Source organism: Struthio camelus, chromosome W (genome assembly GCF_040807025.1).
Source record: "Struthio camelus isolate bStrCam1 chromosome W, bStrCam1.hap1, whole genome shotgun sequence".
NCBI classification, from domain to species: Eukaryota; Metazoa; Chordata; class Aves; order Struthioniformes; family Struthionidae; genus Struthio; species Struthio camelus.
Window position 1 is genome coordinate 59,494,586 of NC_090981.1, and position 25,394 is coordinate 59,519,979.

Sequence of the window (25,394 nt, forward strand, 5' to 3'; positions counted from 1 at the left end):
TCTGAAGACACTGTTATTGATCTGAAAGCATGACATCTAAACTAGCCTCATTTACAGGGTCAAAGAGTTGAAAAAAGGGATTAAATGTTCTACCCCCATCACAAACAGACGTCGGATAGCTGGAAATGTATCCCCAAAACGTATCCAAAACTCTCCTTCTTTGCCACCTGGGGAAAAGAGCTCTCCAAAGAAAGTGAAGCTAGGCCTCCAACATCCTTCAAGCGCTACAAAAATGAAGGCATGTCCTTCAGCACTTCAGCCACCCAGTGTCCCTTTTACCTCAACCCCCAGGGGAGTCAACAAAGGACATGCCTGCAGAGGAAATCCCAGCTCACCGTGGTTCCACCACACTAGCCCAGTTAAGGGAGTCCTACGGATAGGGCAGCCCGTGAAGAAAAAGACTGATGATCTGTCTCCGCACTATGAAAAGAACCACGCTGCAAAGGATTTTATCATCAACAATGCTGCCACGATAGAGACAAAAGAGAGTGGCCAAAGAGACAAGTATGTGCAAGACAAACCACCTGTCCAGTGCTTGAAAGTCCAGACAGTGCAACCTGTGCAGAAACAGCTTGTTTCTAGAGGTAATTTTTCCTTTGGAGATGGAAATCAGCCTTTTGATGGCAATCAGGAGTGGGGAAATGCCTTTGCTAAACAGTGTGTTGAAACCTGGACAAACCTCTCTCCATTTCAAAAGGAAAGGGAGGAGCATTTACGCCTTTATCACCAGCAGTTTCAGCAGCCACCTATTCTACAGCAAAAATTGAACTACCAACCTCTTGAGAGGTTTTTAACTCAATACAAGCCCCAGGAGTTTCAAGTGCAGCAGGAGCCGAGCCTTACTCCCACAGAAGCACAGAGCAAGGATGGGATGCAGCTGGAAGATCTGGATGACAGTGATTTTAGTGAAGATTCTTTCTCACCTGTCTGCAGCCAAAAGAGCACGAAAAGAATTCGAAGCCCCAATGAATGCAGCCAGCATTCATTTTTCCTTCATCAAAGAGAACAGGGAGCTGAGGAAGAGCAGAAAGACCAAAAGAGAAAGGATTTATTATTTAAATACTCAGTTCCTGTGCAAGAACATGAACTAGATGACAGCTGGGATTGTAGTGGGGGCTGCCCAAAACCAGAGGAATCTATTAAAAATGCAGGTGGATGCAAAACTCCATCAGACTGGAGCTGTGACTTAACTACTGAGTCGTCTCCAAGCAATACTGCAGAAAAACCTTACTGCCTGCAAGATGATCTTGCTTGTAACTGGAAAAATTGCAAAGATTTCCCAGCTGATCACAAACAGTACAAACCCAAACGTCTCATTTATTACAATGAAACTGTCTTGACTCCAGAAAAGGAGGCTCCAAACCCATGTGTTTCTCCCGTATTGAAATCAGGAGCTCCAGAGTACATAGAGACCAGCCTCCTACATAAGCAGAAGGAAGAATCCACCTTGGATAGACAGGCTGCCCTCGCAGGAGACATAAAATGGAAAACTCGAAAAAATGGAGTTGGCCATTGTGGAGCTTCCAGTAATTCCTCAGAGTTAACTTTTGGGATAGCAGCCCCTCTCATGGTATCCGTTCTTGACTACGAGGAAGCAACTGATACCGAGGCTGTGTCTTCCAACCGAGAGAAGTCTCCCCATGTGAAACAAATGTTAGACAGGAACATACACTGCTCCCAGAAAAGGCTTGAGGAAGAGGCCTGGCAGTGTACTAGAAACAGAGCTCTGACAGACAGTATGTTGGAGCTAGGGGAGCAAATGCGGCGCAATGGAAGGAACTGCGTCTTGCAGCGTTTCCCACAAACAGGGAACAAGTGGTTTTCACCCGCGGGCTGCAATGTGAAGCCATGCTGCTGCCTTCTGGGCTCAAGTTCATTAAATCAAGGAGCTGTTCATGGTTTATTTGTTGGAAGTGAAGCCCTAACAGACACATCCGCAGCTGAATCCAGGGACTCCAGGGGAGAGAGAGAAGGTGGTTTGCTTCTCAGTAACTTGATGTGCAAAGGCTATTCAGATAGACAGTGTGATGCTGATGCTAAAGCTGTTACTGGTAATTCAGGAAAATCTAATTCAGATCAAGGATGCAGTGTTGAACCCATGGCTCAGGCAATACCTGCTGATATTCCTGAAAAGGGTTGTTTTTCAGGTGCGCCATGCTTTCCCAGTGTGGGAAATATGGATTACACAGTCCAGTCCCCCTCTCAAGAAAGCAGCCTGCTGCTGCAGCCCGAATCAGGACTAAGGAACCAGGGCTTCAATCATTCTGAAGACACAGGCAAGTCGTCGTTCAGGAATGAAGAAATTGGATCGCTTAAGAACAAATTGATTCAGAGTATTTTTACACAAGAGACTTTTGCTGCAGATTCAGGATCTGCTGCCAAAGAGATTAAGCCATGGGCAAATGCAGACAACCCCTCAGGCCTGTCCAACATCATCTCCCCAAGTGCTACATCAGAGATGGAAAATCAGCAGAGGGAAGCCCTAGAAAAGGCACAGTAAGTCTTACTTATCGCTGTAGATTGTCATAGAGCTTAGAAATTCTAGACACAGATATGGTGCATTTGCCTTTATTTGTATATTATGCTTTTATGTACTTTAAAACTGTTAGGAAGTCAATCTCTGAAATAATTATTTAATAAGATTAATGATAATTTATAGTCATTATCTTATGTAAATATATGATTGACTGTTATTTAGTGGTATTTTAAAATCTCACAGGGAGCCAATTATTCTATTAGAGCTTCCTCAGATAACATTAGAGGAAAGAATAGTATAATACAAGCTGAAATACTCAGTAACTAATTGGCTTCCTGTAAGATGGAAAGAACCTAAAATATATCAGCACCTCCCATCAGGAAGTAGGTGATAGTTGTTGCATGCCTATGGAAAGAAAAACAGCTAGAGTAGCGAGCTAGTCAGTGAAGACGGAGATGTGCAGTTTCAAGGTGCTACAGGCCAGGCATTGCCACTGCCAGCTCCTGAGGACTAGACTGCGTTCAGTCCGCATAAAGTGCACGGCTGGCCAGAGAAACTCACGCCAAGGAATGAACAGTAGCACAGTCTTCCTGCTGTGCTTTGTTTTCAACAAAATGATTTCAACCTCATGGTCCCATCAGGCAGGGTTTTTTTTTTTTTTTTTTCCCCTTCTAGGTTTCCCTATAGTAAAAAGCAGCGTGTGCCCCTGTGCTGCCTCTGCTAACAGGAGGCTGTGGTCACTCCTCTCAGAGTAATCCTCAGTCTCATCAGGCTCTTCTTTACTTGTAGCCCAAGCCAGTGTAGTTCACCATACTTCAAGAACCACTCTGTGTGTGTGTGTGTGTGTGTGTGTGTGTGTGTGTGTGTGCACGTGTGCTACCTGAGTGCCAGGAGCCACCAGCAGCAAGACTTCCTCTGGAATATTTCTTCTTCTTAAAAGTTTATCGGAGCCCAATAGTAATTGCAGGTAGAGCAGCAGGCTGTGTAACCAAGGGTATACTTTATGTTAATCAGACAGGCTATGATTCGAGCCCATCGGCAGCAGCTGGATGAAATGGCATCCTTGTGCTTCAAGGAAGAGTGCTTGATAAATCAGATGTCGGCAACGGTAAGTATTTCAGATGATGACTTCAGTGCCTGTTGAACCTGCATAAATTAATCTTAAAGATCATTAATCTGAATTAGTGACATCCCTCATGTTCCCCCTCTTATTCTCTGGTGCCTCCCTGAGTCCTAGGAAGCCGCTCATTTTCAGTACCTGTCGTGTCTTTGCCGGTCTCCACTCTGCCAGGTCCTTGTGGGAGAACGAGGCTGATGGGCCAACCCTGAACCGCCTGTCTCTGCTAAGACAGCTTTCTCTTTTCTTGCAACATTGGTGTCAGACTGTACCAAACAGGGATTCTTCCCCTGTGGCTTTTATCCCCTTACAGGCTGGACCAAGTAAGTCAATACTACAGAAAAACAGCACTCCCGTAAAGTATGGCACTGGGATGTCACAGTTGGTGATGAAGTGCTGCATTGCCACTTCCTTATAGGAGTCTCTTGCTTATCACACTGCAGCTGTGCCAACCCCTGATCAGCATGGCCCTGCTCGCTCATTTGCTCTAACTACCATGCTTACTGGCTCCTTCAGAGGCACTTAATTTCTTTTGTCACTCAAGGGTTTCTGGGTTTATCCTTGTCTTGGATTACGAGTAAAGACTAGACTGTAGAGAATGGCACCTGCATGGCCCCCACTGCTAGCCAGGCAATGCGGGTACTCTGGTTTCTCTTCAGCTCATATTCTGTGATTTTTGCCTGCCTCCTGATAGGTACATGTCACAGTTGCACGATAAGCCTCTGATCTCCCACCCAGACCATTAATATTTCTCAGTGACAACCTCCCATCTTCCCAATTCCCTCACCTTGTCAATGAAATTAAGTTCCACTACTGCATTATTTTATCAAAGCCATTTTTATTCTTATCACAGCTGCAAACTTGAAGTGCAGCTACAGGGACTTTTGCTTCAGGAATTCAGAATGGCAACCTCCATGTGGCTAATTATCTGCTGTAATTTCCAGCTGACAGGACTGTGCATGTGATGTAGTACCAGATAACAAATAGAAATTCAGGAAGGGGTACAACAGGCATCAACTGTATTAGTTTTGTGGCAGAGAACAAAATGATACAAAGCAGTCCTTTTTTTTGTTTGTTTGTTTGTTTTGGTTTTTTTTGGTGTTTTTCTCAGTTACTCAAGGTTGTTCTTGCCAATTCTGTTGTTCAGTGGCGACAGCCCTTCCCCTGTCCCCCCAAGCCATTTATTTGCCCCAAGTAGCAAGCGTTTTTAGGCTAGTAGGAACGTGACACACCTGCCAGGCCTCCCGGCAATGTGTGAATAGCTTTTGCCTTGTAGTGTTATTTCACAGAAGGACCTTTCCTTGGGCCATGGAACTGGCTTGGACTTCCCAGGTCAGTTTTTCCTCCATCCGCTTTCAGATAGCTGCCACTTCTCCAGGCATGAAGCCTGGGTCACGGAGAGACTCCTGCCAAGCCCCAGCACATAAGCACATACCGAACCAAGCAGTATTTAAAGTGCTTGAGCAAAATAAGCTGGGGCAGCTGGGTTGGTCTTCAGTACAGGGCTGATGTCTGCCAGACAGAGCTGTCATGCTCAAGTCCTGCATGATTGTTTTCACACAGTAGCCATGAAAGGCCCTAGCCCTGAGGATGCTGACACTTCCCCAGGTCTTAGCCACTGACCCATGAACAAAGGCACCAACCTCTCTTGTCATCTGGCAGGAGCAAGGCTAAACACTGCTTTATTAGCACAGGCCTTGCTCAAAAATAAGTTCCATTTCATTTTTAGACAAAATAGGATACACAACTAACTGCACCTAATTGTGTGACAGGTTGCTATGGAAAGTGGAGTCCCCTTGTCCCTAGGCTATACATTGCTCCTGTTTTTCATGTCTGATCTAGCAGACTTGCAGCTATGCAGGAGTTGGGCTGACACTGTGATCTGATGTAAAACAATCTTTCCCTTCTCCCAGGAATGTTTTTTTTGTATCTGATCACTACTGGTCTTCATGAGCGTTAGCTCCAACTCAAGAGAGGGGTCAGGAATATGGGAAAGAGCAGATTCGGTACAGTATAAAACTGCACCTCAGATGACTAGTATCTGTGTCAAACCCTCAAAAAGATAACCTGGGTAGAAGGGTAACAGCAGAATGGCATTTTAAATGCATTTCTTATGCCAGTGTATTAGACAGCTAAAGGGGAAAAAAAAAAACACTACAGTAGTAAATTAGTAATCAGGGGCATTGAACTCTGCTGTATGAGAGAGCTTTAATAAGGAGATACTGAGTAAGTCTATTACACAGTAGAATAAAAAACATTCTTTTATGTACTGCTGCCATACATAAAATGTGCTGATTGTCTCCAACTTGCTACTACTATTGTTGCCCAAGCTTTTCTTTTGTTTTCCTCCCCAGGATTTTCAGAATTTTGTGGCCAAGCTGGATGAAATCTTGGTACTGAAGTCAAAGTGTATCCAAACTATGCGAGCCCAGCTTAAGCTCTATTTAGACTCTCCTGGTGCTGACACAGCCCTGCAAACATCACCACCAGTTTAGCTCTTCTTTGCTTACACATGCCCTATGCACAAAAACAGTTATGGAAACAGCCAGCTGGTGTTCCACCACATTTGGTGCTGCAGCGTGTGGGTGGGCAGGGGATAGCTTTTGGTTTGATGTTTGCAATTAGTGTATATTTTAGAAAAGGATGGAGAGAATTCTGAGTAAAGGTGAGGCATGCTTGTCACCACAAGCTCTGTATTTCCTTAAAACTAGTAAGTCACGTTCTTAAGAATAACCAGTTCAGCAGCCTTTAAATATCTCACCAAGCAGTCCAGTCCACAGTATTCATAGCAGCTTCTCAGCCAAGAAAATGGTGGGGGGGGGGGGGGAGAGGGGCCAGGGAGAGAAAACACTTTGATGCTGGACACAGCTCTGAACAGAAATACTCAAAAGCTATCCAGAAAAGTACGTTGGCAAACAGAAGTGAGGAACTAGAGGGGAGCCATTGTTTAAGTACACTAAACTAGACCAAAAGTAAATGAAAATCAAGGCAGGACAAGAGGTGCTGATGCAGAAAGCAGTCCTAAGCAAAGTGCAGCAATAGCCTTCTAACTCCAGACCATCTGAAAAAGATAGATAGCTTAAGTCATGCATAACAGGTGGTTTAGCAGAAGGCTTATATGTGAGGGACTTCATACGAAGGTTCATCTGGCATGTTAATAAAGGCACAGGTTTCATACTATGCCAAGAGTGAGAGGCCCAAAGCTTACCCCGCTACAAAGGATGCCTGACCTCTGCAGTACAGCTCTGCTGTAGGGTGCTTTGTCCCGTTGACTTTGTGGCACTGCAGAATTTATTTTTCACATCAAAAGAGAGAGTCCACTTAGAGGCAGCCGGATTTCAGAAGCTGCTGACCTTGCTGTTAAAGAGAACCTGATATTTGAACCAAGAACTAGAACTATCAGCTGTAGCCCTGCAAAATCCCTGCTTCTGTGCATCACATCTGAGCCACAAAACAAGTCCACTCACTGAAGCCACAAGTGACCTTAAAATATGCATAACTAAGCCAACATGCTATGCAAGCTGTCCCAGTCCAAAATTAGGGCTGTCACAGCACACAGCCATTTCCACCTCTCCTCAATAATGCCTACAGTAGCTCAATCTAAGCATGCTCCAATGGCCATAAATGCCAAGGGTGAATAAACCCTAGTCTAAGCAGCTGTGAATTTTGCTGTCTGCTACTATGGCTACCCAGGAGAACAAGGGGCCGGAAGAGCAGTAGCGCAGTGATCACAGTCACGTTCAGTTATCTGCGTTGCATATTCAATGCAAACGCTCCCAAGAACATCACACAACAAGCCCTGAGGAACAGAAGCACAAGGGTAGGCCTAACCATAGTAACTGTAGAAAGTTACAGTTCAGTCAGGGTCCTAACTTCTTTTTTTTAAATGAAAAGAACTGGTTAGTCTCCATCTCACAACTGACAGTGGATTACCCCAAGAAGCAGAGAGCAGAGTCATTTCAGAGTCTGAGTTTATGGCCTCCAAGATAGCACCTGTGTCCAGGCCAACAGAAAGTCACACTTGAAACCAGGCCTCTCAGTCTCCTTTTAAGAAGTTTTTTTTTTGCTCAGCGAAATGAGGCTTTCAGGAGCAAGAAAGGCAGCACCTCTTCAACAGCCTCAGTGCACAGTATCCACACACATCACAGAGTAGCTGTAAGTACAGTCTCTTACTAACAGAGAACTGTAAGCGAACACACACACACACTGCTAGCCAGGGGAACACAGGTGCACTGTTAAAACACCCAGGAGAGAAGAGCAGGTATAAACTGAGTTCCCCTTTAAAATAAGCAACTCTTAGAAAAGGACCCTCCTCCCTGCCCACCCCCCCCATCTCTTGGGGACAAGGACAGCTTTCCTCATGCATAAGGTGAGGTGAACCATGCAGCAGCAGACAGTCCTTCCTTGCATCTTCTGAAAGCAAATGGATGGAAGTGTTTTCAGTGATTTCCACAGCACTTTCCCCAGTGATCATACAGAAAACAAGGCTGTGGGGGAGCTGCTGAGCACTTTTGCAAGTCAGTTTGGAGCTGAGGAGAAAGTGGGACAGAAGGACACGCACAAAGGTCACAGAAAAAAAGAGAGGACCAGCCAGTAATGCAGGGGCAGCTGGAGGAAAGAGGGAGAAGGGCAGTACTTTCCTCCATGTACTCTGACATTTGGGATACGAGTATGGCTTTGAAAGATGAGTGATTTGTACTTCCACAAAATAGGGGACTATCTTTAAAGAGCAGCTCAGCAAAATACATTGACAGGGATTTTCAGTCTCTTTCCCAAGATGGCCACTTCTAAAGCAACACCCAAGAATGAACTATAACATGATAGTGCCATGTTATTACCTCAGTATTTTCTGAGATAGGTGCAGCAATATAGATGACTGACCAAAAATAGAGGTCTAGTCAGCTACCAAATTTTGGGCCAGCTGTGTGCAGTTCCTGTCTGGTCTACAATGACAAAGGTAAGCAAGCCTATTCCCCAGCACAAGTTTCCAAAGCCAGTTATTTGCTGCAACAGTCAGGAACACCTGAGAAACATGCAGCAATTAAAAACCAGGCAGTTTCCAAGATGTGATAATCTCTTAACACTGCAGTCACTTTCAGAAGTGCACTTTGTTAAATGTAAGACTTCATTTCCAGTCTATTCTCAGAATGGTCTTCTTTCCCCTGCTGCATGCAAGACTCAGTCCACTGACAAAAGAAAAGGAAAAAGAAATAAAAGCACCCTGGCTCTGGAAGTCCATTCATCCTCAGCAATAAAAGGACTATTGACGTGCTTGAAGTACTACATGCCCATAAAATAGCAAAGCTGGGCTCATACTATGTACCAGAAACTACCAAAGCTGTTACCAAAACGGTAGCGTGTTTTTTTCTCCCCTTAAGGTTATTACCTAGATGCTGCTTTAACTCTTGTGTAAAAGTGTGCTAAATGAGTGTTTCAAAATGGCATCCCTTTACAGCTGTTTGATATTGCACTGCATCTGATATGACGAGTTGTTTTAATTTCAAACTGAGGAATGTATGCAAAACTGTTGTTGTTACAGAAGTCTTTTAAGATTAATAGAGCCTGGCCATGTACAATCAAGTAAATTAAGAACTGTAATGAATTTACTTTTGTATTTGTTTGCAACAAAGACTATTAATGCTCATGGCAGGTGCTCGACATTTTATTTAAATACTTTACATTATTTAAAATAAAATTCAATTTACTACAGAACTCTGGTAAAGTTTGTTTTAAATTAAACGTGATCAAAACTAAAGTGTCTGATTTTAAAAAGATTACCTTGGGTTGGAAATACATACGAGATTCCCCCTTCCAACCCGGCCTGTGCATTCAGCTCACGTTTCAGATGCTGTCCTCTAGCTAACAGTCAGCCGTACAGGACTGAATGAAACCATCTGCAGCTGAACACCACAGCAGCAGCAAAGTGACCCTCGCACCACATTATGCTGAATGACAAGGAGCAGCCTCCACAGCTAGGAGACAGGAGAGAAGAAAAAAAAAAAAGAAGGCTCATCTAACACACAAAATAACCTGCTGACACTCACACTGGGGTCAGCTACCAAGCGCAGCCTGACATGTGCATGCTCAGGAGCTGAGCGGAGCCGAGCAGCTTTGCCAATGAGGTATCCTAGAGCCTTCGGGCGACCTGGCTGAATAAAGGCTCAGGGTGCCCTGGGGCTCGAGGGTGGCTGGCAGCAGCTGCCAGGCAGCTCCTGCTGTAGCGTCCCACAAAGGAGCCACCCTCAAACCAAGCCAACCACCACAGAGGCATCTCTCATCACACTAGGCTTTTGCAGCCAGTGGTAGCCCCTAGCCCTGTGGGTGATTGACAGCCTTTTAGTATCAGTCTCATCAGGGCTGCTGCTGTGAAAAACCATCAGAAGGCAGCAGAGAGCCTCTGGCTCTGCACATTGTAAACAAAGCAAACCGTAGGTCAGTTTTTGGCTTCGCCTCTATACTACTCCTCACAAACCTTTTCTCTGTGACACCCAGAGTCCAGATACCAGTATTTATTTGGCTGCAGCCTGCACGGACAGCAGAATGGCCTCTGACAAATTTGAAACACTGCTGAGTGCCATTTACCAGATACACAGAGCTGCTGATTTGGGTACTTAAGAAAAAGCAGGTCTCAGGTATGAACTGGAAGATAGTAATCTTCTCTCCAGCTAGCAGCAGGGGAGACGGCCAGCCCTCCGGCACTGCAGGGCGACAGAACCTCTCCAGGCCCAGCACCAGATCTGTTGTATCTGCACAAGCAGATAATGACAATACCAGTGTAACGCTGCCCAAAAAAACAACATTCACATTTCAGCACATTTCGTCATTTGTTACACATTTCATTACCTCTCCCCTAAACCACTTTAATTAATCCCCTCACTTGACAGTCACACAACAGACTTGCATATTCATTCTGGAAGAGAAGCTGTCCTGAAAATACTGCCAGCTTCTGGCCACCCAGCAACACCATATGCAGAAAGCTCACTGTGCAATCAAGAGCAGCATTGCCACAGAAGACACTGAATGGCATGTCTCTTTGGTGGAAGGAGGCTGGATTTATAGGTATCACATCCTAGTCTTTCACTACTGCACAGAGATTAGATTAACACCTCTGATCTCTGCATCTCTTTAAACATTGTGGTTATTCTGTATTTCACAGTGATTCCCCTATGAGGGCAACTGTGGAAAAAAAACAAACATTAACACAACCTAATAGATGATTTCAAGAGGTTTGGTTTAAATAGTTACTTTTCCACTGGAAAGATTTCTTGCTTATTCTGCAGGAATGTCTAGTACCAGACATGGACTTTTGTTTGGATATCAACTCTGAGAAACAAGAAACAAGCAACACAAATGTCCATGGGTAGTGACACCAGAGCAGCAGGAGTTGCTTTTCAGCTTTTCTGACTAATCAGGAAACCATTTCATTGGTTTCAAGCTGTCACACTTCTCACCTAGGAAGGAAAGGTAAGCAACTGCTTAAACTGAACTCTTAGGAGCTGCCCACTGCTAGGAAGTTGCTGCTGAAACTCCTACTGAAAAAAGCTGAACAGAGGCAGCCAGCTGAGCTGTCCTCCCCTCCCGAAGTCCAGTGCCAGCTCCATGCTCTAACGTGAGTGTGAATCCCTAGTTTTGGTTTTGCTCGAGTGCAAAACAGAAACAGGCCACAGAAAGAGAAACATGTTTTACCAGTGCAGCCACTGGCCCAGAGATCTCTGGTAGGTCTGCCCAGTGCTGACAGTGAACGTACAGGCCCACAGGAGCAGGCAGCACCTGGGCTCACAGGATCCAACAAGATCATCTGCTGAAGCCAAAGAGCATGAGAGATGTGAACCATGACACTGGGAATTACATTTGAGGGTTTTATTAGTTGTTCTTCTGCAGAATCAAAATATTTAGCAAGTTACTTTAAAGATTCCTCAAGATTGCTGATATTTTATGTATTTAGAACTTGAACAATGTACAACATAATACACTTGGTACTACCAAAAACAACCCAAAACCTGATTTCTAGTACTAGATGTACTTATGTGATTCTATAGCAGTGTGGAGAATGAAACTAATGCAGTGAGTATATTTTGTTTTAAAGAAAGTGCTTGAAAAAAAACCTCCTGCTTCACACTGAGTATTATTTAAAACAAAAGATAACTGATTTCCTAGCAAGGCATTTCCTTAAACAACCTACAAGCCTGGGGGATTAAGAATACTGAGCCCCAGCTCTCTGCCTTCAGGTTCAAGAACCAACACAAGTTGCAGGTCCAGGTTCAGTTCACAGCTTACCTGTTTCAAGAGGATTTACACACCACTCAGCATTGGCTGCTTATGTCTGGCAGAAATGTTAGATGCATGGGTCAAAAAAACACAAGAAGAGGAACAGCTTCTCTTTTTATGCATAGCGACAGTTTCTGAACCAGTGTTTTACTAAGGTACAGACTGACTAACTTCCAACCAAAAAATAAAACTCCATTGCACTAAAGGTCAAATTTAACCAGTTAATTTGAACTGTGACAGTCAAGTAATTCAGTACAAGCAGACACCATGAAAGCAGCTTTAAAGAACCAAAGCATCCTAGTTTCAGAACCAACTTAGAATTCTTCTGTCCAACTCCAGTGCAACAGTATGGGGGGGGGGGAGGGGGGAAATGGGGGGAAAAAAAAAAAAAGAAAAAGAAACCACACACTCCTGTCTCTGCCTATATACAATTCCAGTAGAGGCTGGGCAGTCTAAACTCTCCGTGGCCAAGCTGGAAAAGGGAAACTTAGGAAAGGGCACTTAAAATTTTAATTTAAGAAAAAAAGTTGGCTCTCAGTTGAAAGAAATGCTGTAGTAATGCACACAGGCAGGCTTGCTCAGTCATTTTCCCAGGTATGCAAAAAGCTGGACTCCTTCCTGTTGAGAGCAAGTCACACTGGCTGTGAAGGTGGCGGGGCTGGTCCTGCTCCATCACACACAGAGAACCCAGGAATGTGTTTTCAGCTGGCTCCTGCACGGGCCATTAGATCTTCCAAAGCATTGTGTTGGTCATTGTTATGTAATAATAAGACCTCCTTAATGTCTTTTAGTTCAAAGCCCATTTCTTTAAATTGACTCATTAGTTGGAGAAGTTCTGTGGTCTGAAAGAGAGAGAGAGACAGACAATTATTTGGCAAGAGAGAAAAGGATCAAGGCTCAGTCTTACTTGGGGCTTTGGTTTAGCAAAGTGCCAGTCTCCAGCCACTGGGCAACCCAATTCTTAGCTCCAAAAATACATCCTATTCAAGCGAGCTCAGTTTAGAAAAGGTACATTCGCACAAGAGCCAGCAGAGCTCAGTGTTCAGCAGCACACTGGACCTCACCTTCGGCAGGGATGTAACTTTGACCATTTTTAAAAGCCTATTTGGGAACGGTGCTATAACCTTCTATCAAATAGCTCTTAAGATCTAGAGCAAATTGAGGAAATCAGCAAAAATCATATTGGACACACTACACTACCATCTACCAACTCCAAATCTCAATCTTTCTTGATCCTCAAAAAAAGTGATAAGAAATGAATCAGCCAGACTCATGAACCATCTGCCACTTAAAGTGGCTGTACCTCAGTCAAAGAGGAAAAAAAAATTAATTGAAATGGATAATCAGGAGATCAGCTATATCCCGTTTTGGGTTAAGCCACTAGTAAATGCATTTTCTAAACTCTCAGCCACTTCTCCCATCTTCACACACTGCTGTTCCTCCATCTGCAATCTCATCACTAAGTTCAAGAAGGGTAGGTAGCTATGCATGTGTCTAGGGGGAGTTGGGTTGCACCTCTGAAAGTGTAATATTATAGCTCAGCACACAACAAGTAGACATACGCTAAAAGAAGCGGTCCTACTGTCCTGTGTCCTAACTACCTGTTCCTGCCTCTGCACCTCTGGTGCTGCCAAGCAGCCACACAGTGAGCTAGTCCCCTAAAGGTAATTTTTTTCAGCTTCTTCCAGACAGAGCCCTAATACGATTTGCTGCGCAGCAAATCAGTGTCTGTACCAGGGAGGAAATTCATGGCCGGAGTAGGCAGGGTTTGGAAGGTAACTTGCTGCTTCTGAAATCAAGAGTCTCTGTATCAAGCACTTGGCCCACAAGTAGCCTGGGGGTTCAAAACACAACAGCCAGAATAAACAGGCTCTTAAAAAAAAAAAAAAAGCTTGTCCTCACACAAATGCATTCAAGTGAGAACAATAAAAAAGTTACGCGGAACGTGTCCAGGGCTTTAACATATACTTCCTTTATCATCACAAGGATGTTCTCTGAAAACAAGGCAGTGTTACTGCGAAGCCAAAATTACATCAGTCATTTTTAGAGGAACTGCTGCTGGAATTCCCCTTCATGGTGCAACTTCACTGTTGCTTAGTGCACAATATCCTCACCTTCTCTTCTGAACACTGGTGCATTTCCAAAGCTGCTTCAACAAGAAGTGGATCAAAACCTTTCTCACAAAGCTGTCCATGTGCAAACAGATAATCCAAAACCTATGGAAAACAAGGAAAAAGAAACCAAATTCAGAGTGGCATTTTCAGTGTACAGCTGTACACCATCACTCTACATGCAGAGGGGCTGAGCATGACTCTACCCCAGGCTTCACTAGGGACTGAAAAGAAAAGTTCTTCCAGTAGAGTTGAGAAACTCTTTATGCGACAACTTGCTCAGGGAAAATGCATGAATTCTTCTGTCTTCTTACACTCCTCAGCTCTGAACTTCACCTTCCACTTGAGTCAAAACAATCTTAAAAAGCCTAACCTCAGCCTTCTGCTCCTGATCACTGAGCAAAAGGCAGGAGTTTAAGATTAACAGTGCTTTGACATCACAGGTTGTTGAAATGATACTGTAGGTCCCACAACTGAGGTAAGTCAGCTTCTGATTCAGTTTCCTCTCAGACAGCTCCAAGAGCTAATGCAGTCTGGAAGTGGTCAGCCTTTTAAGATCAACTCAGTATACTGCTGAGTGAACTGCAAATCCCAGCTCATACACACAGAAACAGTTGCAAAATTTCTCAGCTTTGAGAGCTATGGATACAGGTTAGATGGGTAAGAGAAAGGTAATGCGAAGTATATAGGAGAACGCAACCTGAGAACAGCAGGAATTAAAACTGCCCTCTAAAGGCACACGCCTTCCATTTAGTACTACAGTTCCTTTCAGTGCACTGTTTAAGCAGATTCACAATCAGTGGACAAGCAGATCAGCTCCACAGGTAGGCAAATTTTGCCTGGAACAAGAATTATTGGGACACTACTCCTCCCCAGGCTATCTGGGCAGTCCAGCAAGGGGATGTTCTGGACAAAGCACAGCAAACACAGGGCCAGCATGGAAGGTCGAGCCACGTTCTTCCTGTTTTAAAACATGTCTGTCTTTGAAGATGATCCAAGACCCAGAGCCAAGCTCCACTCTGCAGCGTTGTATGCTCTGACCTGGTTTTAAAAAGCGTTTGAGGCAACATGTGGGGAAGGAGGCACCACAGTCATAGCAAAGAGTCAGTCACTGGTGTATTGCAAAAGCCTTTCATGACTGTAATAAGCCTGCAGGGGCCAATCCCTCTAGACAGAGGGACTGCAGCGCAATAACCGCTTGAGCTCAGAACAAAGGAAGTTGTCTAGTTTTTGTCAAACAGCACTGAAGAAGAGGTAGAACCATGCTAAATATCCTCAGTGCCATCCTTTGTGGCTCTTGAGAAGACCAAGTACCTTTCCCAGCTTCGTGTAGAGCTGAGGGCTTGTGCCAGCCTTGGAGAGCTGTGATGCAGTGCCTGAAGGTGTGGCTGCCTTAAGCAGCATCTCAACAGAAACTTGTACAGATGCTTTTTCTGTTTGTTTTTGGGACTCTTCAGTGACAGGTGACTCAACTTCTCCAGAGGATATTACAGTAGCTACAAGCAGCAACCCAATGTTCGAGTCCAGGAATTCCACACCCCCCCGCCCTCAATTTTACAAAACCAAGGTCCAGTTCCTCAGCAGAATCAGCATCTGAGAGAGGGTCCCTTTCTTGCTCCACAGGCTCTTACCTGGTCTATGTTCTGTCCCTTCTTCTTCATGGCTTTCAGGACATTCTCAGGCGAGTACCCCATGTTGACGACTGTCTCTACGCATTGCCTCTCACTGGCAGAGAGGGCTTGCTGTAGCTCAGGAGTAGGACCACCTATCCGTTTTGTGCAGCTGGTGTTATTGGGCACTTTAGACACTGGAAAATTTTGGTGCGCTACCTAGAAGGAGGTGGGGAACAGGATTAAATGATGGTAACCTTCTACATCCCAGTGTTCCTACCCGTTTGCAGCTAGTACAGAACTAGGATACCCCCCTCTTCTGCAGGGTAAGTCATTTTAGTAAACAGTTAACTGAAGAGGCTTTCTAAACTGCTGTTAAGAAGTTACTCACTGCTAGGGTGAAACCAAGTAACGTGTATAGGCTGACTCCCACCATACTCTTTCCACCCTCAAAAATCACCTCAAACAACCCAGATTCCTTACAGTATACACCCCTCCTACTCTTGGGCCTGAATCCTTCAATACCATGCCCAACATTTGCAACAGCAGGAGCCACTTATGATATAGGCAAACCCTGTCCCTCAGAGAGAACATGGAGCTATCTTCCTTCACCCCAGCAAGTTTACTGGTCACCTATGACTTTTTGTGCCCAAAAGAACATTACACTTCAGGAAGCGCTTCAGGAGCGTTTTAGAAATACCACGCAGTGCAAGCACACAGGCATTTGGGAACTTACCACAGGGACTTCTGTTTCCTTGTAGTCTGAGTGTACCTGTTGGACAAGACATGAATAGTACAATGAGAACATTATGTACCAGTGAGCAAAGTTTGTTACAGCTGGAAGAGAAGAGTTTTACGGAGGAAGTGCTGGGACTAAACGTCCGCCATACTAGGGAAACTTGTGATGTGGTCAACCTTCCACATCTTTGAGATGCAGAAGCTGCGCAATTGTGTGTGGTTACAGAATACTTGTCATTAGCATTCTTATTGTAGTACTCTACAAATGGATTATACTCCATGGAGAACACTCCCCTTGCCTCACACACACACAATAACTGTAAATGTTTTTATTCTGTCACTGTGAAAGCTGCAGATGCGTACAGCTCTGTAACACACTGACTCCTGTTCAGCTCTTGACTTAGTGGCATACTACCTAAATGACAGCAATCAATTTTGAAGTCATTACCTAGAGACATCTTTTGACTTTGATCATGAGAAGGAGCAGGTGAAACTTATGCCCTCGCTGTGCCTTTTCTACTCTCAAAATGCATTCCACATGCCATGTACAAGCAGCGTGGCATGCTGGCTAAGAAGAGCATGCGATTTTTAACCAATATCCTCTCACTAGTACTATTCACTACTAGCCCCGTAGGGCTTTTGTGCCCATGTCTGCCTGCTTCTAACTGTACTAGCTCATCTAGTAAGACATATCTCCCAGAAAAGTCTTCTTCCCCCAAATGCAAGCTTGTCAGCTGGTTTATTTCCCCATAAAGATGGGCAGAGATTTTCAGTAGGTTTAGCTTTTAATGTTGCAAGCCAAGTGCTGAACCGAAGCATCTGCGCAACCAAATCTGCACATTTCAGTTCAACCATTTAAAAGTCTTCCTGCATTTTAAGTAGAAGTAGGAAAAACTACAAGAAATCATTTTGGCCCAAATGCCTCCAAGTTTTTTTTTTTTTTTTAAACCTCTTTTTATACAGTAGAAGTCAATATGAATTGAAAGAAGCAGATAAGCTTTCAAGCAGAAGTGTTTTTTTTTTTGGCCCAAACAAAAAAGAGATCACAAAAAAACCCACTGTTTATAGATTTTAAATCAGAGCTGTTTCTCTTATTAAAACTTTGGCAAATTCCCTTCATCTGGGAAAAGAGAGGAGATTTTGTTCTGCTTTTCTGCCCATTTCCATCCACAGGCTAAGAACGTCTCTTCTAGGAGACAAGGTCTGAGAAGCCACTTTTAGTCCAACAGGCTGGTTACCCAAGAACCTCTCCTCATGGGTGATGAGGAGTCCAAAGCAATTTGTACATACCCTCTCCAGACTTTTGCCAGAGCAAGAAGCACTGGGATATGAGATACACTGACACAGGGTTCTGGAGCCCTGAAATCAGCTGGTTATCAATTTATCTGAATGGAGGATGCTCTCTTCTCTGTGCTACCAGTATCAGAGGCAGTTTCTGGTTCTTCTGGCTGCAATTCAGTGTCAGAAGAATAAGGGACAACCAAACTCCTTCCCATTGATCCACTTGAGTTTTACAAGCTATTCTCATGATCAATGATTTCCATGGGAAGGGGGAAACACCTAAAAGCCAGTGAAGGAACTGCAGGAGACAAAGTGAGAACTGGTTGCTCAGCAGCCATGTTCTCTTAGACTCAAACTTGCATTTGAGTGTCCTTTGAGGAGCAGATGCGTGGTGCTTTCATTCTGTCCTTGCACACTGTTCCTACTTAATTTATTTAATTTTTTAAAGAGACTTCATACACAAGCCAGGGGTCCCATCAGCTGGCTGGCTCATCAAGCACTTTGTGTTAATACAATAACATATCTTTAATGGTATGCCAGATATGCCCCAGCCTCCCATTACCCGAGATCCACAGATAAAATACACCACACAAAATTCTTCTCTCTAACCAGCTCTGTTTAATTTCAACCTGTTTGTCAATTTTCTAAGAGGCAAACCAGTGGGCTTCAAAGAAAGAAAGAAAGAAAGAAAAAAATACTTTGCCTTCAGCAGGATCCAGAAACTAAAGCTCAGGAGAAGGGAAAAAAAAAAAGAGAAAAAAAATCTAAACTCAAGGGAGAAAAAGACAGCCCAGAACACAATCTGTGCAGTATTAGATAAATCACTATTCTAAAGTTTGTTACTTGTAACCAAGAAACCCTAAATCCAATTCATTGATAAAGCACAAGATTAGAAAGTAACTCCAAATCAAAACAGTAACAATTTGTAGTCTTGGTGAGAAAAACACATCACCCTGGAATACACAGGGACATAGTTGTCCTGAGGCTTTCTAAAAAAGGGCAGGCTTACTCTTGTGCACCCTTGTGCAAAAAGGATGCCTGACCCTTCTGCTCAAGGAAGCCATAAGGATCCCTCTGAATTCCTTCTCTATCATTTTCAGCCTCTGAGGATTTAGTTTCAAGGAGTTGGAGTAAATGCAAGTACAGCAATTCAGCTGTCATTTTCCAGCCACTGAGACCATACCGTGGAAATATGAAACAAGTGTATTCTGAAGTCTTGGAAATTAATCAGAATTTAGTTCCATCAGCATACCCACCTAGGTTGTGCTACTCCCAACAAAAACTATTTCAATGAAGATTTATTTCTAGTAAATCCTATCAATCAGAAGGTCGTCTTAGTATTTAGTCTATTTGTTGAGGGGTGTGTTTTTTTTTTTTTTTTTTAAAAGTTTATTGGTTTGCTTCTTCCCTTAGAGCATCCTAGAAAATAGGTCTCCTTTTTGGTCTTTAACAGGTTTTAATCTAGCAGAGATTTAAATAGCAGGTGTGAGTTTGACCATCTTAAGGCCCATCTATCTAGTTTTAAATATTTTACATTCATCCCCAGAGACATGTGATACTTTAAGGTTTTACCTCTGAGCTCTACATGATGATATAATCATTTCTCAAACCTATTTTGTAATAGTGAGCAGTTGCTCAAGGCATTGCTACTTCTGCCAGAAGTTTACTACATTTAATATTTTTTTTTTTAGTGATCAATAAATAGCTATTCTGCTGTGCTAAGGAATAGACTAATTTTCAAAAAATTTTATCTCTCAATTAATAATACATTTACTAACGCCTGAAAGGAGGCTTAAGAACCATGGGAGTGAAGCACCGTCGCTTGCTTTACCTAAGCACATGGTGCCATACAAAAACCTACACTATGCTAGCAAGACCATAGCACCACTGATGCACTGCTTTTATTGGACAGAAGCGTTTCACTTCCTCAAATTTTAGAGCCGTCTAGAGGACTGCAATTTCCATTAGTTTTCATGAGTATTAGTGTCTAAAGCTTCAGTTCTTTGGGAGGAAAAAGAAGTCTGCAAGTTTCCTCAATCAATCAAGACTGTCATCCACAAAGAGGCAACAGCCACTGTGAAATTAAACGCCTCCAAAGTAACTTTAGAACTTGTTGCAAGTTTGAAGAAACAAAGTGTTACACTCCCCTCTCAGAGCTACATGGAAACCAATTACATTAGCAATCTGAGATGATCCTCAGGACTGCTTTTGGCATCCACAAAGCAATCCTTTCACACTCCCTCACAAGGGGGAGGGCTAGTATCAGATTCAGACCAGCACTGCTCTCTTGCTTTTAAAAAGCTGATTTTTAAAAGGATCTAGGGCAAGAAAAAGAACAATTATTTTACTGCAGATTAACTGCTAGCGCTATTTTCTTAGCTGAAAGCAGCATAGCACAACTGTGACAGCTTTTTTAGCTATTGCTTCTATTCCTTGGAAAAGCTGCAATTCTCATTTCCAGTAATTAAATAAGTGAACCCAGAAACACATCCAGAAGAGCTGCTTTGCATCATTCATTTCCTGCATTTTAAACTCAAAACCTAGAAGTAGTTTGGAACTGTCATCTCAGTTGACCAAGACAGAATGTAAGACTGTAAAAGAGTCTAACCACTCTTACTTCAAAGGTGTACAATCATGAACAACTATCAGCTTGCCAAGAGCTTTTTTTTTTTTGGGGGGGGGGGGCAGGGGATTAAAATCTAAATTAAAAAAAAGAATTGGTTTAAAAATATCAAATTTGGGTGGATAAAAAAGACTGCAGAGAAATAGTCTGAGGATCACAACTCTCAGCATGACGACGTAATTGGACTGATGAGTTCCCCACTTAAATGAAGAGGCACTACTGCACCTGGTCTGTCCCATCTACACATCATTCATTACTAAAACCAAAACAAAGCCACAAGATGTTTTAGAAGCAACATTTGTGTCCACACATCCCCCCCAGCCAACCCAATTCTAACCAATCGCATGTTTACCGATGTCACTGTGCTTTGAGATGATTCTTCTTCTGTACAAACTGTCGACACAGCCAGGGAAGGCAGCCCGGATGAAGATAATGCTGATGTCTCCATGCCACTGTCCTCATTTAGAGTAGAAAGACCAACCATATGGTGTCCATTCAGTTCACTAGCTTTGCTCTGAGCACAGGTCTGCAAAGAGCTGAGAAAAGTGCCATTGCGGAGACAGGTAGTGCTGTGGAAAGTGCTCGTGAGCTTAGACGATTTTTGATCACTCTCATCGGAGTCAAGTTTAGGAAAGGACAGGGATTTGATATTGCTCACTGAAGTGATAGGGGACAGGGACACTTTGGAAGACAAGGACATCTTTTCACAGTTTCCCAACTGTGGTAAAGTGATAAAGCCATTGGGTTTGTGAAGGGGCTTGAAGTCCAACGTGGCCCTTTCTATGGATGCCAGAACTTCTTGATCTTGTAACACAGACTCAGGCCCTCCTTTGGGCAAACTACTGTCTAACAATTGGGCAACAATTGGCCCAGTAGTACCAACATGAATTTCAAGAATGTTTTTTAATTCCTCCTTATCATCGATAGTTTTTAATTCCAGTTTGTCAAACGGGTCTTCTTCACATTCAAAATCCGCTGGGTTGAAATCTGCTTTTGGACGAGGTGGACTAATAACCTTCTGCTTCACAGCACTGCTATCGGCTGGCGTGGGAGTAAGAATATTATTGTGCTGCAGACTAGCGAGGATAGGGTTAATAGGAGGAGGCATGGCCTCAGGACAAGGTCCCTCTGAGAACCCCATTTTATTGCTGTCCTCTGAAGCCACCTTCAAGTTTGCTATCACTTCTTTTGCCTTTCGTTCAGCTTCTCTCTGAGCAGCTTGAATTTTTTTGATATCTTCAGCCCACTCAATTGTTTTCTTTTCCAGTGAGAAGTCATACTGATGGGGGGGGAAAAAAAGAAAGAAGATAAACTGTAAGGATCATAGCCACTATTTCTAACAGCAACATACATAACAAGGAATAATAGCTATATGCATTACCAGGTGTTAGCCTGGGCAGGCATTTTTCTTTCTTTTCTCAGCATCTCTTTTAACCTCCAGACTGGCTGAACTAATAGACCTCAGAAGTGCTTCATTTTGCCTCTAGCAGATAGACCTAGGTATAGCTCAGACCAGTATGCCACGTTTTGCCTCCTTCCTACACCTAGTTTTGCTTTAGAGCTACCGATTATCACAAAAACAGCTTCATAACATCCACTCCCACAGATAACAGATGCAGTGAGTGGAAATCAAGTGTATTACTAGATGGACAGTCTTACCCAGAGCTTTGGCACCACTGAACTACCCACTATCCGCAGGTTCCAAGAGTCATTCAAGAATACAGCGGGGTAACTTCTGCATCAAAACCAAGGTGGAATTACTCAACTCCCCTTCAAAGATCCATAAGGGACTTCATATTATTGTTTTACACCCATTGGTTGAAGAGGTATCAGCGTTCTTCACCAATACCAATCACTAACACGATGAGTACCCGCACTAGCAGATTTTGCCACCATTACTAGCATGACGGCATCCCACATGCTTTTCTCATTTTAACATCTGCTCCTTCAAGGTCATATTAGCACAGAAAGACATTTATATAAGCTTCCCACTATCAGTTCAGTTCGCTGGCCAAGAGCTGACAGTGGCCTGTTTGAGAGGACAAGAGTCTGAACAAACTATTATCTATTTAAAGCTTTAACATCTTATAAAGAATGAACAGTCTGAGTGCCCTTTAAATAACCACAGCCTGTTCAGAGAACATAGCCTACAAGCTAAGTTCATGGCATAACCTACCTATGACTCACAAGAACTTCAAGTGCAACTCCCTTGCCAGGATAACGTCACATAATCAAAACGGGAGTGCTCTCGTCATGGGGCTGCTAGGTAATCAAAATTCCCAGCTCTGAAGAGGAGCTAGCCAGCAAGGTTTGCTAAGCACGTGATAGGCTTTCTTGGGACTCATTGCGTGTCCTGACACGTCTCAGCCTGTAGTGGGCTCCAGTGAGACCTTGCAGACCTGTTGTCTCAGCTGCATACTAAACATTTTCCCATCCCTCGCTCTAAGACTCTGAGAAACGTAATACACATACTTCATCAGCAAGACGATTTTGAAACATTGCAGTGGGACACTACCCATTACACATTCTTTGCTAGCTAAACTGAGCTATCATAGAGGTGTGCGGGCATGGCATGTAAACAGAGAGAGCTTCAGTCAATTTTGCTTCCCTGGACTGTTTTTTGTTTCTATTGCTACAGCTGTAAAAAAATCACATCATACTGTGGGAGGCATAGTCTACATAGTCACAGCATTATATAAGATATTGCAGTCCGATTGGGCATACTATATTTGAGCCTTATAAGCTTGGCAAGGAAAGGTACAATTATTGAAGCTAGAAAAAGGACATTAAGAGTTCTCTTCAGCACTCCTGCACCAGCCTAACTACATGGAAATATGCATATCAGGATAACCAGTCAGGCAATGAATTAACAGTCACAGGGAATTTCAGAGACTCAGCTCTTCAGTGGACAAGCTGCAGGGCAGAACAAAGCAGAAGAGCTTACAGACATCTATCATAGCTGATGTGAAAACTACTGTCAGTTAGGACTAATCAAGGAGGATCACAGATCCAAGTGAAAAATACAGGTCAATTAATTTTCCTAACTGCAGCCAGCATTTGGATAATATATTTTCAGGAGTTATGCTTAAGCAATCGATTCTATGCTACCAAAAGTTTAGGGAAACTGATCCATGTTCCTCAAACACCTGCAAGCAACCTAATACGCTGCATCAGCTTTGCTATATGGCTGGAAAAGAACTCCCATTCAGAAAGGCACAGAACACAAGAACTGTAAATTTATTTCTTCATGCCTTTAGAGGGAAAATCCATAAAACATTGTCATAAAAACATAATATCCGTTACCCTCAAACAGGATTTTGCAAATATGCCATTGCATGGGTATTTGAGTTTTCACAGTCTCTTTTCAAAAACGCTACTCAAATTTAGGAATGTCCCGAGTAACATTTAGATCTGTAACTACTGCACAAAAATATTGTGCTTTTTGAAGCAGATACACGGAAATAAGTGCTCTTGCACATTTTAAATTGATAAAATTATAATAAGCCACAAAAGTTTATATGCTTTCTCTTTCTACACATTCTAGCAGATCTTCTGTAACTATTCTCTGGCATAACAATTGGCACTACAGCACAGTTAACACTAACTTCTGACTATATATGCAAAACTAGACTTCTTACAACTTACAGCATCACATGCTGGCAACAGGGTGAGGGAGGAAGAGAGCAGAAAGGCAAAAAAACCCCAAACACCTAAACCCCCCCCCCCCCCTTCTTACCTGGGCTTCTCTGACAAGCTGAGCAGAATCAGGCAGACAGAAACCAATGGGTAATCCAACCTTAGCTGGTGTTTTGAATTTATCTCCTATCTTAAATGGAACATCATCAAGATAACTGAAAGGCCCTAAAATCAAAAGCAGAAGTTACATCAGAAACTTGTTTAATGCATTCAATGAGACTCTCATTCCTGTATTTGGGATCTATTTTTATTTCTGCAAACCACCTTCTGGCTTACAAGGGGGAAGTAATGTTTGGTCCAAAGCAGTCATAACAGCAAAGAGGCCCAAAGCCTAGAAGCGCCACTTTAACCAAAACACAGTGAAAGAGCTTAGGACTATTTAACTTAGCAATTCAGATTTCTGCAAAAAGACAATCTAACTTAACCAGCTATCTTGTTCCTGACCACTCCTATGAGCAGCCATAGATTTACTTCCTGGTTTTCTGTCCTTTGTGTCCATCACTTACATGCAGTATTTAAAGCGTTTTAAGATAAACTATTTCCTCGTTATTTCTTCAGGCTCTCTGCAAACTCAAAAGGCAGAATTACCAACAATTTAAGTATCTCCAATAAGCCAGGCCTCAGGTTTGTTTTCCCTTGAGGCTCTACGAAAAAGCATTAGAAAGCCCACTATACAAATAGCACTCCGTTTCTGAGTTTAACTCAAAGGAATCTGTTGGGTCACTGGTCAAAGCTTTCACAATTACAGGCAAGGTTTTGATTGTGTGTGTGTAACAGTTTGAAGTGCTCCTCAAGTACTAGTTTGTTGCTTTACTTTGAGTGTTACAGGTCCAACAAGGCATCAGTGGCAGTATCTTAGATGTTGTTCAGTGACTAATCTCTTGCTCAGTGAGCTGTGACTGTCGTTTTTATCTGACCCATTTTCATACTTAGACAACAGTTTAAGTACTATTTGTGTTCTTTTACTGTTGACTCATCTACAATAATGCAGCCACAAGCCCTAAGACGAAGAACAGCTTTCAAAAACAGGAACATCTTATTAGTTTGGAATTAAACACTCATGCGCTGTCACCAGTTGAGCTCACTGGTGACCAGCACCACTATTGCAATGCATCATCCAAACAAACTGTGTTGGAGCTGGCAATTGAAGAGTACTTGGAAAATTTCAAAGTGTTTGCTTATGCAGAAATAGCGGACATGGCAGCCTTTGCACTGGCACTGGTAAATCACAGCCCAGAGGTGACCAGATCTCCTCACTGCTGAGGAGTCCAGCTTAACTGCTGCTCCTATACCCTGCTTAGTCCCACTGACACTAGTCCCGATGTAACTGGGACTATCAAAGGACACGAGTGAAACAGGATCACCTCTCCTCACCAGTCTCAAAAGACAGTCTAAACGGCTTGGTACACAAAAGCTTATCTTTCTGTTAGACGTGCTGATACGATGAGAAAAGTGGTAGTTACCTCCCCTTACA

At 43.2% G+C, this 25,394-nt stretch overlaps 2 protein-coding genes across 4 annotated transcripts in view; one reads left to right on the forward strand and one right to left on the reverse strand.

The window, feature by feature from the left end:
- Nucleotides 1-12,052, forward strand: part of LOC104152000 (kinesin-like protein KIF24) — a 36,292-nt gene extending 24,240 nt beyond the window's left edge. For both annotated transcript variants that reach the window (XM_068925133.1, XM_068925134.1), the window contains 3 exons: nt 58-2,496; nt 3,491-3,584; nt 5,948-12,052. In XM_068925133.1, coding sequence (XP_068781234.1) covers nt 58-2,496; nt 3,491-3,584; nt 5,948-6,088 — 2,674 coding nt within the window. In that variant the 3' untranslated portion in view covers nt 6,089-12,052. The remainder of the gene's footprint in view (nt 1-57; nt 2,497-3,490; nt 3,585-5,947) is intronic.
- Nucleotides 9,240-25,394, reverse strand: part of LOC104151999 (ubiquitin-associated protein 1) — a 38,492-nt gene continuing 22,337 nt past the window's right edge. For both annotated transcript variants that reach the window (XM_068925136.1, XM_068925135.1), the window contains exons 3-8: nt 23,961-24,085; nt 20,577-21,503; nt 16,319-16,354; nt 15,604-15,801; nt 13,976-14,077; nt 9,240-12,703 (exon numbers count right to left, since the gene is read on the reverse strand). In XM_068925136.1, coding sequence (XP_068781237.1) covers nt 12,563-12,703; nt 13,976-14,077; nt 15,604-15,801; nt 16,319-16,354; nt 20,577-21,503; nt 23,961-24,085 — 1,529 coding nt within the window. In that variant the 3' untranslated portion in view covers nt 9,240-12,562. The remainder of the gene's footprint in view (nt 12,704-13,975; nt 14,078-15,603; nt 15,802-16,318; nt 16,355-20,576; nt 21,504-23,960; nt 24,086-25,394) is intronic.